The sequence below is a fragment of the Elephas maximus genome, chromosome 21 (assembly GCF_024166365.1).
Source record: "Elephas maximus indicus isolate mEleMax1 chromosome 21, mEleMax1 primary haplotype, whole genome shotgun sequence".
Taxonomy (NCBI): domain Eukaryota; kingdom Metazoa; phylum Chordata; class Mammalia; order Proboscidea; family Elephantidae; genus Elephas; species Elephas maximus.
Window position 1 is genome coordinate 8,555,971 of NC_064839.1, and position 18,640 is coordinate 8,574,610.

Sequence of the window (18,640 nt, forward strand, 5' to 3'; positions counted from 1 at the left end):
GCAATACATAAGACATTTTTAATTTTTTTCCTCAAAAGTAAAAATTCATGTGGAACTTCTAGATGGAGAAAATATGCTAAAGATGTAGTTTAAAATTGGCTGCGATCTTCTTGTATTTCAGGACATTTACAGAAGCTGACCTACAAAAAACATTTATATTCCTTGATCTCAACATAGAATGAACTAACAGACAAGTAAGTCAATACTGATACGGTTAGTGAAACAAACACTTCCTATCTATTTCTAGAGAAGCTTTCACCCACACACTTTAAGGTCAAAAGACAGGTTTAACCCTCAGAATGCACATAAGACCACACGTGTCAAGCAGCTTGAGTTTCCAAATTCTGTGCATGTTACCTGTTTCCCATGTACCAGAAAAGTAGTAATGTGTGGGGCTATAGAGGAAGAAAATTTCTGGGTAAATGCAGCCCCGTAGCGTACCGCCAACCTGGGTGTGTCAGTAGAAAGTCACAAAAGGGAAAATACAGTAAATAAAACTTCTGGGAGTTTGTTCTTTGAGACGTAACAGTCAGCATTCTAAATGTCTGCTAGTTAATGAGTTATCTGACATGGAAATAATATATATAAAGCGAGAATTTATTTTTTGCTTAGCCAAAAATCGGTCTGTAGACCACATTTGAAACTTACTGCCTTACAAAACATTGGCCTGCATGCATTCCTGTGTGGAGAATATTTACAGTGAAAAATTGAGAGATGTAACCACAGACCATTACCTTATTTCTTCTGTGTAGGAATGCTGTATCTATTAAAACATAGAGTTGAAATACTACCACAAGACTGTTTTGTCTAGTCCCCTTACGGTACAGATCAGAAACCTGGGGCTCACTGAGGTTTAGGGAGTTTCTTACGACACTGCTTCAGGATTCTTTCAAAATTAGACAATAATGAATAATTTAAAGAAATTAAACTCATATTTTCAAAATTTGTTAGATTCTGCTAGTAAAATTATTAGAATCACTTCAAAACACAGAGTACCATGCATCTAGACATACTTATTCCATCGCGAATTTAAACAATTTTTATCTCGACTTACCTATTTTCTTTAAATCCCTGGGAAGAGACTACCTCTGCAGAATGAGTTAGTTTTCATGAAGCAACTACAATCATTGGGACTCACTCACAGTCAGAGATGAGAGAACCACCTTATAAGCATGTTATTCTTACATATGATTAAATGGTCTCTTTTCATGGACTTCTCTGATGATGGAACGGGTTTCTTGAATACAAACTAGAATCTAAAGCACATTGCTGGGACAGAGTAGCTGCAGGGTAGGAAACATTCATTAAGCGTATACCCCAGTGAACACTCTCCAGGTTCTATCCCTATGGAGGTCTTTACTGCCACTTTTTAAAATTTTTTTAATATCCTGGAAGAGCCATGCTCCAATGAATGTAGGCAGAGCCTTAGAAAAATGGCAGAGTCACAGTGCTGTAACCTTGGAGCTCAAAAGTAAAAAATAATCATCTTCAAGACTGGTCCATTATTGTGAGGCTACTGAATATGAAGACACAAAAATAAAACATAATGACAAGGACACCAATACGAACCAAAGCTTTTTGCTCCCAGCTCTTCTATAGATTCTCTCAATGCAATCAGAAACGGTACCTAGACATTGGATAACAGAGTCTTTGTTGAAGAAAGCTTTTAATTAAATGCATTACATTTATTCTCCTTTAAAAAAAAAATCACTCTTGAATTTTCATTTTGTTCTACTAGAGTTAACATGTCTACCCACTAACGTTCTGAACTACTTAAACACATAGTCCAAATACATAAAGCGTGAAAGCCCCAGCACCTGTTAATATCTAGTCTTAGTCTGATTTTGGTGAGTACTTTATTTCTTGAAATTCAGTTGTTCCCTCAGTTACTATGCAATCTAAGTTTTAAACAAATAAAAATAAGTTAATTTACTGCAGGAAATAAAAAATGAGAATACAGTAAAATGATCAACAACTTGAACAAATACTGTCAACTCTGAATATATACAATTATTCATTTGCTGAACAAAACAGAGACTCCTGGCGTGTCCACGAGGCTATGATCATTATGACGTGCACTAGAGCTCAAAAGACACCAGTGGACTTCATTCTTTGGCTGCAGTTTACACGTGATCTGACCTCATGACTGGTGTTGTCAGTAAATCAACCACGTGACACTCAAAAGGAAACAAGGGTAAAGAACAATGATCTATAATGTTTTACCCTGAACTGATATTTACAGCCTTATAACCAATTGAATAAAAATATATTCAGATTCAAGATACTTATGATCTCCATGATAGCATGTTGTACAAATTAAAAAAAATTTAAAGTCTTTCAAATAGCCAAGTAAAATACGAATGATTCCTAAATTTATAAAAATTGTTTTAATAAGTTTTTCCTCAACATTTTCATTATAAACTACACAAAAAGCATTACGAAAATAACACTTCAGATTTCTAGGTTTCCAATGAAATGTTTGATTTTAAAACATTCTTTTGTTTTAGCTAAAGTTCAAATTTGAAAGAATGTCTCCCCTATAACTGGGATTATGCTTATAGTTTCAAGACTAGTTAGAAACGTGAGAGATGCTGTGTGAAATCTGCTTCAAGCTTTTCTGCCTTTAACCAGCCAAGACATTTAAGACTGTTCAGTTCACATGTATACCAGTTGAGAAGGCTATCCCGTAGCTGCAATGAGGCAAAAATTAAGTAGACCTCATCTGAACAAACAAACATACTTAGTTCACCACCAGAACTATAAATCTTATTAATTACACTGCTATTTCCAGTTCTAACCAAGTAAACATACTTCTCCAGGCAGAGGACTTTCCAGTGAGCCAAAAACTTCTAGTAGCTAGACACTGAGTTCTTGAAGTGTATTCTAAATTTTTCTGTATTATAAAATGCCAGAAGCAGACCAGGATATAAAATGCAAGGATTTCTTACAGTAGTGACTCAACATACAAGGCTGTGGATTTCAGGGATAACTGGGCTTCACCCTTAATGCAGGGTGGACAGAGACATGATAAGAAATGATTTATTTTGATTAGCCATCTTTAGAAAAAAATCCCATTAAATACCATGATCTATCCAAATGGCTGCTGCAGGCCTTGGGAGGCTAATTTTTATAGACATAACAATTCAGAATCATTCTAGAAAAATTATAGGAAATACAACTAGAAACAGGCTGTCAATAAACAACTATGGAGCCATCAGGGTTAACAGTCACAGGCAGAAAGCAGGCTCCAACACCATTCAATCAGAGCCGCAATCAAGCATCAATATGTGAATGCAATTTAGTTCATACACTGAACAGCCTATTTCACTCTAGGGGGTAGAAATGAACATCTTCTGTTTAACACTGGAGAAGGAACTAACTTATAACATTTCAGTAGATATTCATTATGCATATTTGATATATATTCAAGAACAGAGAGATCCTGTTATTTACAATGTTCTCCAGGACACGTGGTCTTACCTTCCTTTGTGATAAAGTTGGGACCTTCTCTTTTGAGCAGTATACCCAGCAGGATGGCTTGGCTAGCCAGACAACTGCAGTCCTGAAAATACAAACCACCATGAGTAACTGGAAAGAAATGGGTATGTGAGTTACCCTAGGGGACAACTCATCACAAAACCATATGATGCAGACGGGAAATATTCTGAAACGAAATTTAGGAAAGATAAAATGTCCCAGATATACTAGCAAGCACAAGACGACATTATACAATTATTTAATTAGATATCTTGCAGACAGAGGGTAGACAGGCTGGCTTGCTGGGGCAGCAGGGTTTAATAATCAAATTTCCCAGGAAACAAGATAAGCAACAGGCAGAAAGTATGTTGTGTTTAACATTACTCCTGACTCTGCCATACTCTGAGTGACTTCGTTAGGTGATTTAACCACTCCCTTGTTGATTTTACTTACTCGTAAATGGGAAGGCCATGTTGCTCGCAACCTGTTGTGAAGTGATGAATGAGTGGAGGAGACATGTAGAGAGCGTTTATTATATTTTAGGGTATTTTGCTATGTGCTTTATGTTTATCTTATTCATGCTTTTATGAATCTACATAACACTGATCAATAACAAGGACTGATGATGTCTGGCAGGATACATATTGAGCCTATATGCTTCAATCTGTGTCCAGCAGTATGTCACAGTGTTTATAGTTCTACCATTAGAATTTCATTTCCTTGGATAAGGACTATACCCTATTCCCAACCTTCTTGGATAAGGACTACATACTTCCCCCACCCTTCCTCTTTTAAAATGTAAATAATCTTAGGAAAGGCAAATATTAACTTGCTATCATATAAGGATATCATATATCATATAAGGATGCAGTTCAAATCCACTAGGCACTCCTTGGAAACTCTATGGAGCAGTTCTACTCTGTCCTATAGGGTTGCTATGGGGCGGAATCAACTCGAGAGCGGCAGGTTTATCATATTCACATGCATGAGGTCATAGAATTGCTTTCTTCAGGAGAGACCTAAAGCAACCATTAGACCTAAACAATGGGGCAAGTGATAGGATCAGGGCTGGGAAAAGGAGAAAGGACACAGAAAGGGAAATTGGGAGATCCCATGGCCTGTTATGGACTGAATTGTACCCTCCTCCCTCCCACTAGGAAACCCTAGTGGCATAGTGGTTAAGAGCTACAACTACTAACCAAAAGGTCAGCAGTTTGAATTCACCAGGCACTCCTTGGAAACCCTAAGGGACAGTTCTCTTCTGTCCTATAGAGTCATTATGAGTTGGAATTGACAGCAACGGGTTTGGTTTTTTTGTTGTTTTTCCTCCCTCCAGATATGTTGGAGTCCTAACCCCCAGTACCTGTCAATGTGACCTTACTTGAAAATAAGGTTTTTCCATATGCGATCATGTTAACATGAGGTCACACTGGAGTAGGTGTGCCTAACCCACTACAACGGTGTCCTTATAAGTAGAGAAGAGACACAGAGACCCAGGAGACAACAGCCATGTGAAGATGGAGGCAGACTGGAGTGATGCTAAGGACTGCTGGCAAACCACCAGAAGCTAAGAAGAGACGAGGAGGAATTCTCCCCTAGAGCCTTCAGAGACAGCATGGCCCTGCTGACATTGTGGTTTTAGACTTAGGTAGCCTCCAGACCGTGAAGGAATACATTTCTGCTGTTTTGAGCCCCCCAGTTTGTGGCACTTTGTTATGGCAGCCCAAAGACACTACTACATGGCCCATGCAATACCCTTATATCCAAGACAACCCCATTCCTCATCCCCCTGCCCTTCTGCATCCATGCTAACGCTCGGAATGGGAACATTTCTCATCACTGCCCGTGGAGCAGACAGGCCACCCATCTACCTCCAGGCTAACTGCTACCTTCTCTAAGAGGACAAAAAGACCACAAATGTCCCCACTCTGCCAATCTCACTCAGGGCCACCTGGGAACTGAATCTCCCTCACATTCAGTTTCTGCAGAATCTCGTGGGTGGGCTTGTTTCTCCATTCGGTAATGGTGACATCCGGCTGCTGCTCCAGTTCAGGAGAACTGGAGGTGCTGCTTTGTCTTTTGACTTTTGAATGCTTGGGAAGTTCTAGCTCTTCAAAACTCTTAAATTCTGGAAGTCTGGAAATTTAAAAAAAAAGAAAGAGAGAAAAAGGTTGCAGACTTCTAATTCTATCTGAAAAAGGTACGAATTAGATAACTCAGAGCTACTCACTCTTCTGTGTCACAGATCCGTAGGAAGTCCAGTTGCTCTACTACAGCTCCAGATATTAGCGTCTGAAACGCAATTGAGAAAAGAAAGACGCACAACTCTTAAATTCAGCGAGCCATGTTATGATTTGAGAATACTTTTCTGGAAGGATGTAATACTTCAAAAATAAAGGTCACTTAAAAAACATACACAACTCTTACGTAACAAGCAAACCAAACCAGCTGCCTTCAAGTCGATTCTGACACATCTTTCTTCCATGGAGCAACTGGTGGGTTTGAACCGCTGACCCTTCGGTTAGCAGCCGAGTGCTTAACCACTGCACCACCAGGGCTCCTTCACACACAGAACATACACATCAACTACAGGTTCATGAGTCATAATAAAAGGGAAGTACCAGACAAGAGATGAACTGTCTTTTCATTCTGTTTTTAGAATTGTGGGCATTTATCTTTAGGCTGGAATTAAAATAATTCAGAGTACTACCTGTTAAAATGTTAAAAATATTACTTTGAAATTAAAGAAAAATACCATGAAATACTTAAATTGTTTCTGGGAAGAGGCAGTGTGAACCTGCAACCTGGATTCCACAGCTGCAGTATATTCCAGGGCCATACAGTGATGGGATATTGCCAAGGTTTCATTCTTCAGGATCATGGAAGTGTTGATAATCCAGCCTGGTGCTTCTCTGTATTCTGGCAACCCATATTTAGTTATTTTAGTTTCCATTAGTTGCTGATCATAGCTTGAGCAAACTAAATGAGGCCAAACTCAAACACAGTTTTTGTTTGTCAGTGGTTCATGGGGAAGAGTACAAATAAATGATAACCTACAGTGATTTTCAGCATTGTCTGTCACTTCTAATTATCTGATGAGCTGTCAGGGAAAACTGAGAAACATCCTGCATAAAAATCAAGCCCTGAATTATTATTTAAAAATAAGGCAACTGTTCAATCAAAACTGTGTATCTATTATGTCCTCCTTTTGCTCACTGCGTGTTACAGACGTGAAGCAATGTGGCAGAAAGGAATGCTGCACTTGTTGGCTAACTACCCAGAGCTGTCAGAAACTCACAAAGCGCATCATCAACAAATACCCACTACATACAGTAGGGTGAGCATATTACCAGAACACATATGAAAGCCTCCGTGTAGAGTTTATATGAGGGAGGTCAAATGTGTACCTGAGCTGCACATTTTTATATGGTCCAGCCACAGTCAGGTAACTCTAGGACGTGAGCTCCCTGAGGGCAGGGTTATGTGTCTTGGGCAGCAAGCAGTGCTAAGCCCAGTAAATGTCCACTGAGTGACACGTCCTAAGACGCAGGCTCACATCGACACATCTTACTCTTTAATCAATCTGTCAGACAGACACTTACTGAACTTGCACTGTGTGCCAGCACCATGCTAGGTACTGAGGATATGTTGATGTTGTTAGCTGCCATCCAGTTGGCCCCCAACTCATGGAGACCCCATGCACAACGAAATGAAGATAGTGCCCAGTCATGCAACCCTGCGCCATGAACAGCTGTGGTTGACTGTTGTGATCCACAGGTACAAAAACTATAAAATACATAAAATCCTTGCCTTCTTGAAACTGACTTTACAGGTGTGTGTGTAGGGTTGGGGGCGGGGGGAAGATCATAAGCAAATAAAAAATATATATATAAAACATTAGATGGGGAGTGCTGGAGTGTGGAGTAGGAGGAGGAGGCAGGTTTGCCGTTTGACACAGTGTGAGCAGAGCCTGAAGGAAGGATTGTGGTCAACAATACAGATTGAGGGAAGAGCGTCCAGGGTTCAGGGAACAGCAAGTGTGAAGGTTCTGAGGCAGGACCATGCTTGGTGTGTTTTAGGAGTAGAAAGGAGGCCAGTGTGTTTGCAGTGGAGTAGACAGGGAAGAGTGGTTGGAGATGAGGGTAGAGATGAGGCCAGACTATGGACAGCCACATAAACCATTTGAAGGACTCTGACTTTCACCTTGTGTGAGACAGGAAGTCATTGGAGGCTTATGACATGTGAGACAATCTGACTGCCTTATGACCAAGTAAAAAAACCAAAAACCCATTGCCGTTGAGCTGATTCCAACTCTTAGAGACCCTGCAGGACAAAGTAGAACTGCTCCATAGGGATTCTGAGGAGTGCCTGGTGGATTCAAACTGCCAACCTTTTGGTTAGCAGCTGTTGCTCCTAACCACTGCTCCACCAGGGTAGGAGAAGGCTAACTCTACCACGGCAGGTAGGAGTTTAGGGAACCATCGCTAAAACCCATGTAAGAGATGATGGTGGTTTGGACCAGGACTGTAGTGGTGAAGGTGATGGGAAGTGGTTAAGTTCTGGATACAACCTGAAGGTAAAGACAAGAGGATTTGATAACAGATTGTAATGTGGCATATGAAGGAAAGTGAAGAGTCAAGTATTACTCAATTCTCAAAGCTGACAGCTAATACAGAAATCGTGAGAGATAATTTTGATTTAATATTTCCCATTTTTACTAGCTTACCCTTACATTATAATTCAGCCTATAAAGTAAATGTTTAGTCTAAGTTAGTGGGCAAATTTGAAATTCCATTAATAGTCCCTAGAGCTTTTGTCAAAAAAAAAAAAAAAGCTGGTTGCCAAGGCTTCTAAATTAGCTTTATAGAAAACACTAGCTTATGATCTATTTGCTAGGTATTAATATCTGAGTTCTGATGATAAGTAAATAATTTAATATTGTTATATATGTATTAAACGCAATATTCAAAAGGTATCCTACCTCTAAGACAATTATATCCCACCAGTCCCACTCGACCTAAGAATATACTCCTTCCTGTCACCCTCCACCCCACTGACTTTGTTTATTGTTTGGCTCCCCCACTAGAATTTAAGTCCCATGGGGTCCGAGACTCTGTATATCTTATTAATCACTATATCTCCAGTGCCTAGAGAGGGAACTCAAAATGCTTGTTGAATCAATGGACCAGTATTTATATTTATCCTACAGAGTGAAGACTGATGGGCAGAGTACTCTGGAAATGCAGAAACGAGTGAAGCTTGGCCTGAAAGCACTTACAGTCCACAGAGAAAAGCCTTAACAAGCAATCAGCTACCCAGAAAATGAAATAAGAGCTAAGGCTGAGATTCAAGCAAAATGCCACAGAAGCACTCTGGAAAGAGAAATTAAATTCCAGTCCTGGAGGCTTCACCTAAGAAATCACACTGGAGCTAAGGCATAAAGTTAAAGAATGAGAAAAAAGGCCTAGTGACCTACTTCCAAAAGTTTACAGCCATTGAAAACACTATGGAGCACAGTTCTACTTTGACACGCATGAGGTTACCATGAGTCAGAATTGACTTGGTGGTAACTGGCTTGGTTATTTTTTTAAGATTGAAGGAAAAAGAAAAAGGCAACTCCAGAATACAGAATACATAAGGGGAAAAACAAAACAAAAAACTCCACTTAAATACAGGGATCTTGCAAGTATCCAGTATACGTGGGAAATAGAAAACATGGCTGGGAATGAACTCCATGGAGAGATACCCTGGGCTATGAAGCTGGGAGAATATGCTGAGGCCCAGTGCTGAGGGTCATGGGCCAAGGAAATGTAGAAAGGCACTGAAGTAAAATCCAAGAGGTGCATGTGGCTGCCATGTTCGGTTACTACATTAGAGAGAAGACAAGTAAGAACACCAATGTTAAGATCCCATTTACATAAAAAGAAATCCAAAACACAGCACTCTTTGAATCACGAATAATACAACTACTGAACCCTCTCTCTTCTAACTGTTGAGGCCCATCTAACAATGGAAAAATGAGATGGGAGTGAAGTGGACATTAACTTCAGCTGTCGGAAAGGACAGTGATGAAGCCCAGGGGCTAAGGTTTAAAAAGCACTGAACCAGGATGTGAAGCCATGAGTTCTCGTTCCTTCTCTGCAATAGCTAGCCCCGGGGTTGTAGATAGTCACACGCCCACCAAAGGCTCCAGGCTCCCTGTTTGTGAGATGAGAGGATTAGAAGCAGTTGTCTCCAGGTCCTGTCCAACTTGAGCGTGTGTGCATAAGGGTATATGAGTGAAGAGTTTCCTGATTTCACAGATGATGAAAGAGAAAAAGGATCTCTTTCCAGCTTTATGCAGCACCTGACACTGGGGGGGGGGGGGGGGGGGGGGAACTAAAGCAAATGAGAATCTCTAATTTTTGCCTTGAGAGCAGTCTCATCACCCTTTGTGTTGTCTTTATGATTCGTCTCTGATTCCTCAAATGAAATGGAAACTTTGCAAAACGAGGCAGGATATCAAATTTTAAAGCGAAGTAAAATTATTTTTAAACTCATATTCGGCACTGAAATAAAAATTTGTCAACATCTGAAGGCTGAAACTAACAGCTTATCATTATAAACCAGAAATGGAAGCCTGAAAGTATTCTGATTTCTTTTAAAAATTATAATGAATTTTTTTATGGCTTTCCTTTTTACATTAAAAGATTTAATTCATCTGAAATACATTTTGGTGTGTGCCGTTAAGGCTCAACTTCATCAATTTTTCCCAAACTATTTGCTAAATAATCTACATATTACCCATTAGTTCATTCAGCTTCCTTGATCAAATATTATTTTTACTTCTTACGTGTCTGTTGGGTCTTTTTCTGATTTACATATATGTTGCCATCAATTATACTAAACAAGTACCACAGCTTCACTGAGTTTGTTATTTCAGTGATTGTATTTTTCATTTCTATAATTTCTATTTTATTTTTTTTTATAGTTTCAAAGTCTCTGATAAAATTATCAATCTTGCCATCTAATTTCTTAAACATGTTGAACCTAGTTATTTTAAATAGACCGCATTTGATCCAGATAATAGACTGCTGGATCAAATGGGGGTCTATTTCTATTGTCTGTGTTTCTCCTTCGTTCTCATTTGTTGGGTTCTCTCCTTTGTATACAAATCATTGTGGAAACACATTGAGGCACTGGATGATATTATTTTCTACTCTTTGTGAGTCCTGAGCTATATCTGCTTTGCTTTTACTCCAGAATTCCTCCTCCTTGGCCAGCCCTGAACTCCAATTTTTGTCCCCTCAGCCGTATGAGACTGTCAAAACCTCAGCTCAGATACCCATTGAAATTATGATTGTGATTTTAATAAACCAATGCATTAATCTATAAGGAACTAACATCGTTATACTATTCAGTCTCCTCAACCAAGAATATGGTACAGCCTAGCATTGACTCAAATCTTATAGCTCTCATCAAAACCATTCATTTTTGTTTGGTTGGTTTTCTCCATATAAGTCCGTATGTTTCATAGAAAGGTTAGAAAAATATCTAGGTAGGGTCTGGGAGTGGGGAGGGACATTTCAGTATAAAAACAGAACTAGACTTCTGGTTAACACGATAATCACATATATTTAAGGCCTGTCTTTCATGAAATACCACTAAAATGACAGAAGAAAAATATTTAAGGTATAAACCCACAGGGAGAAAGACAACTAGAGAGGAAACATCAGTGAATGGGATATTTTAAACATTTTGAAATAACAAAAGTAGATGGAGTAACTGACTTAGCAAAGAAATTTTGATCTAGGGGAGCAAGGTCCCTCCGGAAATGGAGAGGCTCAGGACCCTCAGGCCCAGTGACTGCTGGGGGGCAGAGGGGAGGGAGGCTACAATCAGTAGATTGATTGACTCTTTACATGAACAGTGATTAGATCCAGAAGTTCCTCCCTCTTCCCTGAAGAGCTAGAAGTTACCATCTGTTTCCATCTCTCTATCTTTAGGGAGACAAGAGGTTTATTCTCTGGTGAAAGACTTTGGATTCAATGGTCTAAGGAAGACTAGAGAACAGGACACATAAAGATTACATGGTGGATTCAGTGAAAAGCTGTTTACTGCACAGTGGAGCCCCTAACTCCCTTCCCACACCCTGCACTCAGGACCAGGAAACAAAGTGCATGTCCTTCTGGCAGGAGGCCAGATGTTTATTTTCTGGGGAAACTGAAGAGCCCCGAGGAAAAGACCCTCCAGATATTGGCACCTGAAAAATGTTTGTTCCCAACAAAAAGACCCTCACCTTATGAGTGAATTATACAACACAAGCAGCTTTATCCCCAAACACTCAACTTTCAATAAACTTTTAAGTCCTTCACTCTTAAAAATGAATAAACTCATTGACCCTTTGTCCTCGAGTCAATACCAACTCATAGTGACCCTATAGGACAGAGTAGAACTGCCCCCTAGGGTTTCTAAGAATGGGCTGGTGGATCTGAACTGGTGGCCTTTTAGTTAGCAGCAGAGCTCTTTACTGTACTGCCAGGGCTCCAAAATGAATGAACAGCTAAAAATCACCACATCTAGCAAATGCCTCCAACATAAAAGACTGAGTCTAAAAGCAAACAGAAAAAAGAAAAATCTGAAAGAGATAAGTAGAGGGGAGAAAACTTTTTCAAAAATCCACTAGTTAATATCGTGAGAGAAATAAGACAAAATATTGCATCCACAAAATAAGAACAGGGGGCTATAAAAAAGGAAAATTAAACCATGATGGTCAAGATGAAAGACAATAGAAAACCTGCAAGATAAACATATAAAAACTGCCCTAAGAGGCATCTCAAAAAGACAAAGCAATGGAAAATAAGGGAGAAAAGATGAAGAACTAGACGAAAGTCAATCAAGCACCAGTCAGTGTGTATAAACATTAGCCTCTTTGTCAGTCCTCTTTATAAATTTTCCTTTTTCCTCCTCAATACTGAGTATCTACTACGTAAAAGACCCTGTGGGATGAGTTCAATTTTTTATAGGAAATATGACAGATAAGTCCATGATGGACCACATTCTGAGTTGTTTAAGCTAAAGGTCACAAATGGATGTTAAACAAGAGAAGTGTCATTTCTTGCCTGGGTGATTTAGCAGAGCTGGGCCCTGAAGTTTGGTAAGACTCCAAAGCCCAGAAGCCTTCAAAGAAGGAAGGATATTCCAGGTAGAGGGAATGGAGTAGGCAGAGGGGTGGAAGTCCCAAAGAGCTCGGAACACAATAATGAATTCATGAGAACACAATAATGAATTCATGAGAACACAATAATAAATTCATACTGGCTGAAGCACAAAAGTGTTTAGGAGGAGGTATTCATAGTCAGGGAGGCTGTGATGCTAATCGAGAACCACAGCGGGCTTCTGTCATTTAGGAGCTGTGAAGACAATGCTGTCAGGTTCACACTGGAACAAGGAGTATCCCCAGGCTGGATGTTACTGTGGAGTAGGGAAAAGGGCACTCAACCAGGAGTCAGCCGACTTGCCCTACAAATCCAAGATTATACAGCAGGTCACTTAATCACTCTGGACCACAGCTTCTGCAAATGCAAAAATGAGGTTAGAGATGAGCTACTAAAGTTTAAAATTTTGGTTAGGAAAGCTCTGCAATTGTTCAGGCATCAGGTTATGAGAACTTAGACTCAAATGGTGACAACAAGGACACGAGGATAGGAGCAGACTAAAACCTTAAGAGAAAAACCTTAAATAGAACATAGGTTAAGAAGCATAGCTGCATCTGTGGATTAATCGTCCAGAAAACAGAAACACAATCGAATTCAGAAGGCTACCTGCAGACGATCAACATGAACCTTGACTCCTCCGACCATTCCCTTCTTAAAGGCTGCCAGCATATCTAATATGGGGTTGAACCGGCTACCTCTAAAAAACACAAACAGATAAACAAAATATGTATATTAACACTGGAATGAGAAATTAATCATCTAATATTGACTAAGGGCCCCATACATATGCAAAGCACTCTGCCACACACTAAGAGGGATACAAAGGAATTCAAGACTCTGCTCTTACAAGGTTCACTGTGTAAATGGTGGTGAGCCGTGTGCACTGCCCTCTTTCGTTGACCTACCTGATATTGTCTTCCCGGATGAGAACAAGGAAAAGCGGACGTCCATGCATTTTCCAGTACTGTTTAATGAACTGCAGTGCATTCTGTCAAAACACAAGAATGAGACAGGGTGTACAGGCACACCATCTGAGCTAATCAGGATGCCCGACCATTAGCGGCAAAGAGCCAAAAAAAAAAAAAAAAAAACCTCATATATCAAGACATGTTCACGACTGGACCTTGGATAAAGTACACCACTTGGGGACAGAAATGCTCTAACGGGCTGTTCAGGTGCACACACATTAAGCTGGAAACCATTCTGACTTCAAACTTTGTTCTTAAAAATAACCACACATGTTCTAATAAATACAGTTCAAGAATGGTCCGGGGGGAAAATGGTGCCAGGGTTATCATCCAAAAGATTAATTTTCACTCCATGTGAATGTGGATTTATATCAGAGCAAGCAGAAGAGGTTAGACTGAATCTAGACTGACCATCAGAAATGTGGAGGAGCTCTTTATTTGACTGAATTTCTATCATCACCATCATGCTTCCATAACACTTAACCATGTGCTGGGCATTGTTCTGAGTGCTTTTCATATATTAATTCATGTAATCCTCACAATTAGCCCTATTATCATCCAAGTTTACAGAGTAGAAAACAGGCCAACGAAGTTATGTAGAAGTTATATGATCTTGCCCAAGATCACACAGTGGTGGAGTCCAGATGTGAACCAGTGCAGCCTGGCTCCAGACTCTGATCTGAATCATGATTCTAAGCTTCTCTGCTCTGCAAGTGGAAAAGGGAGGAGAAGGGATTTAGCTCACTGGGAGCTAAGAGTTAGCTGAGCTTTTACTGGACATTCTTCATAACCAAAATTATCTTGTTAACTTCTGCTCAAATGGAGATAAACTGCTGTTGTACGAACATGAGTCACAAAATAGTTCCCCCTCTGCTTTTACAAGCTTTATCATCTTATTCCATTTGTGGGAAGGCATAACAAGTAAAGCCATACAACCTTATAAGACATTGCCCATCTGTTATTATTCTAATGCTGTAAGTAATTTGACTTTCCAAAGCCACACAGGTGTTGTTTTACATTTGTATTTTACACTGTGTAAACTTTAGTATGGTACATACCCAGGAGCATGCAATTTAATAACATGATAAAATCAGTGGACACGAAGTCATCCCATTTCAATAAAACAGTGCTCAGAAGCTACCTTTATGTCATCTATTAGCAGTAAAACATCTTGAGACATGTAGAAATCACTTAGGTCAAAGATGATGGGGTAACAAACCACAGTCTTTCCCAGAATTCGATAAATCTGTAAGGCATAATTTTTTAAAAAAGAAAATATAAAACATTCCAAAGACATAGATGAAGTAGCATAAGTCCTAATAAAAATTAGAACTGACGTTTAATTCTGAATAAGCGAATAAAATAGCTTGTGAAATCCACATAGCACTAAGAAATTTAAAATTTTCTTGACTGAATCAGTAGGCTCATAAATTGAAAGCAGTCCATGTCTAATATGATCGGAAATGCCTGTGCTTGAGTAAACATTGTCACGGTCAGGTATTTTAAAAATTTAGAAATAATATAGCAGCTAGATGCTTATTTATTCCTAGATGACTTCCATGATAGGATGCAAAACAAATAATAAGATTTACTTGTAGAAAGTAGTAATTTAGATAACTAATCCAAGTACACAATGAAATATGAGAATGGATGCATGGCAGATCAAACACCACTTCAGTGTCAGGTACTGTAACCTGAATGATGCTGCACCTTTGATGTACCGAGGCAGCCGATGGGCCTGTCTGGCCTTCCGGAGAGTCCCAGCTTTTCATTGACACCCAGGTGGAAGTAAGCCTGTGAGACACAGGTTTGTAAATCAGAGTTAGGTAAGAATCTATGCTTATCCTTTTTGCCCCCTTCTTCCCCTATTAATTTCTGATCTTTCCAGAGAAAAAAAAGGCCAGGAAAACCTTATTAATTAGACTGGTAGGAAAACAAGCCAGATTTTGGGGCACTAAGAAATTCAAAAGCAAAACTACTGCTGATTCACTGAACGAAAAGCAAAACTACTGCTGATTCGCTGAAAGCATTCTGGAATTTGAAACTGTTCTTACATTGTCATCAATGTGCAATTTACAAGGAGCCCTGGTGGCACAGTGGTTAAAAGCTTGGCTGCTAACCAAAAGGTCGGCAGTTTGAATCCAACAGTCACTCCCTGGAAACCCTGCGAGGCAGTTCTACTCTGTCCTATAGGGTCCGTCCCTATGAGTTGGAACTGACTCGATGGCAATTGGGTTTAGTTTTTCTGTCTGATTCATAAAAGATCACACAAAAGACAAATGTTTCTCTATAATAAAAAATATGGCTATTTCAAAATTTTAAAAAGCAGGCCCATATAGCCCTTTGTAGATTTCCACCTCTGCATATTTCCTATCAAAATAAAAAAAGTCTTCATTGATTTTTCTGATTACATGAACTTTATGAAAAATTCAAGGCATATGTTAAAAGTAATCGGTCCAGTAACAGCCCCCGAGGCAACAGTGACTCTCTGTGGTATATGCTGAAGGGGGTTACTGGTTGTGTAATCCTCATCAAACACCTAAAGCACAGACAGGGTTACACACTGTAAAAAATAGATAAATAACTATTTACCCGTTATATACATATATCCATATTGTGTACATTACATAAAAGGGTTACATACTATATAATCTATATAAAATTAGTCATATATAATAAGAAGTCACATAAAATGTTAAGTATTTACCTCACTTTGCAACGGAATGTTCCTACCTCCTCTGAGATTCCACAGTTCTTTGTACTAACACCTACTATAGCCCTTGTCAAAGTGAATTGTAATTAACATTTTTCTTGTCATACCACTAGACTCAGAGTCTCTGAGAAGAGAGACACATTCTTTTTATCTGAGGGCCACACACAGAGCTTTGCACATGGCAGGTGTTCACTGACAAGTGAGTAAGTGAAATGCCACATTCAGGTCATCTGCCTGCCATGTTGGCCTTTCTGATCTTGACTGCATGTTGTCTGGTAGAGTATACACTCACCTACCACCAAAAACAGCAAAAAAAAAGTACCTGCTAATATAAATGAAAACTGGAAACAAAAACAAACAAAAAAAAACCAGATCCAGGTTTATTTGCTTTGAAGGTATGTTTATCAAAGAATAACCTTTGTTACTTTTCTCTGGAGCTTTCAGTTGGAGACCATAAAAGTGTATCATCAGAAACAGCCTGCACCTGAATGGTAAGTGTGAGCATCTTAGATTCTGGCTTCCTTTGCTCCCCTTCCAGGCTGCCTCCTTCCCCTGCTTATAGATCCTGAGATCCCTTTCGGTTTCATTTACTCTCTCCTAAACAACTCCACCATAAGAAATCACATCTTGGGGTGATTTTAAAGTGTTACATACTCTAGAGGTCCCTGCATTTCCAGTCTTATCTATAAGTGGAAGAAAAGACTCTAAATTTGTTAGAGGAAGTTTAAGGATTCTCGAAGGGCTGGTGCCTTGGTGACTTGACACCCAGCTGATGGCCTGGGTCACTTACAGGTAAGGTCCAGATGGCTGGGCAGCAGCTATGGGGCCCTGCATTCTCTCATGGAATGTATACCTCTAAGTTTTCATTCTCCTGTAGCATTGAAACTTTGGCCACAGCCACTTATATCAACTTGATCAACTTGACATGGATCACTTGAGAGACACTATTATAAACACTTCTGCCAAATGCTAGTGTGTTTTTCCTGTATTTTTTTTTTTTTTTTTTTTACCAACTTCCAAATAAAAATGGTAGTTCATGAATAACTAGTCGGAGTCAACAATTTCCTGTCCTTAATGAGCAGCAATAGTCCTAAACACACACACTTGTGAATCCATCTGCAAAACAGTGTATACAGAAGCTCAAAGGTCACCTTTTAATCCTATCCCGAAGGGATATATAACTGCATTAAACGTAAACTCAGAAGTTACTTTATCATTACTCTGAGACCCAGCAAGGCAAAGGAGTAGTAATTACTTCAGGCAAGAGACAAACGGAAGTAGGAATTACCAAAAATTATTTAGTTATGAGAGGATTTTTTTAACAGGAAATAAAAGGGAAAAAAATCAGATCAAAATGTAAAGGATAATTTTACACATGTCTACTAAAATTAAGCCTACTTTGATATTTCAGTGCTCAGTCCAGGTTAGTTATAGGCTTTAACAAAGAGCAGGAATCAATGGGACCTACTCATGACTAGCAAATGAATATAATGTCCCCCCCCCCCCACACACACACAGTGCAGTTGTGTTTAGTAACAATGCCCCATAAAGGGGGCTTCTTAACCTAATTAGAAAGGCTTTCAGCTTAATGATCCCATCTCAGAACCGGATTTTAACCATGTGATTTGCCCGTAAGCTGAGTCCAATCATCGTGCTCTAGTACCTCCCCAAAGAGAAAGCCGAGAGGCAAAGTCACTTACTCTCACAAGCTCCTGTTGAGGCCAAATCTGAATAGGTTCCACCTGTAGAGGAGTTTGAGTCTGAATACCATACGTGTTGAGAAAAACTTGAAGGCTGAAGCACACAGGGGAAAAAAGAGAGACATTTTCAGACAATGCATTTATAGTTCAGGAAATGACGACGGATGAGGATAAGGCAGAGACCATGCGTAACCTGGGGTATGCTGTTAGCTGTTAATGTCAGCAATGTACCATCTGCACTGGAATCCAAAGGCCCTCTTGGATTCCCCATAAAACATCATGTGGGTGTTCTGAGGTGGGAGGGACGGCAGGAAAGATAAGCACTGATGCTGGAATCCTGGTAATCTGTTTGCACTAATTTCTCAAAATCATACTCTAGGCAACACTGGTACTGGTCATTTTAAGAGTCGCATCAACTAGAACTATTTTTAAAAGAAAGAGATGCTTTGCTGGCAGTTAAAATGACATTAATGTCATCCTTCAAACCCTCTCAAGGAATCTGTGAAGTTAAACCCTGCTACCATACTCAATGTTGTAAGCATAAAGCAATCATTCCTTCTCCCCCCCGCCCCCCCCAAAAGAACA

The 18,640-nt window shown here is 39.5% G+C and overlaps 1 protein-coding gene across 4 annotated transcripts in view; it reads right to left on the reverse strand.

Annotated features, from left to right (window-relative positions):
* Positions 1-18,640, reverse strand: part of PHKB (phosphorylase kinase regulatory subunit beta) — a 257,076-nt gene that overhangs the window by 41,289 nt on the left and 197,147 nt on the right. For 3 of the 4 annotated variants that reach the window (XR_007514667.1, XM_049864304.1, XM_049864305.1), the window contains 9 exons: positions 18,056-18,149; positions 15,353-15,436; positions 14,784-14,888; positions 13,580-13,662; positions 13,281-13,371; positions 5,708-5,769; positions 5,451-5,613; positions 3,481-3,562; positions 1,570-1,627 (listed from right to left, as the gene is read on the reverse strand). Coding sequence is in view for 3 of the 4 variants with exons in the window: in XM_049864304.1 (XP_049720261.1) it covers positions 1,570-1,627; positions 3,481-3,562; positions 5,451-5,613; positions 5,708-5,769; positions 13,281-13,371; positions 13,580-13,662; positions 14,784-14,888; positions 15,353-15,436; positions 18,056-18,149 (822 nt within the window). In the remaining variant the exon portion in view is untranslated. Of the gene's footprint in view, positions 1-357; positions 449-1,569; positions 1,628-3,480; positions 3,563-5,450; positions 5,614-5,707; positions 5,770-13,280; positions 13,372-13,579; positions 13,663-14,783; positions 14,889-15,352; positions 15,437-18,055; positions 18,150-18,640 lie in introns of all 4 variants that reach the window. The other variant, XM_049864306.1, reaches the window with a different exon arrangement.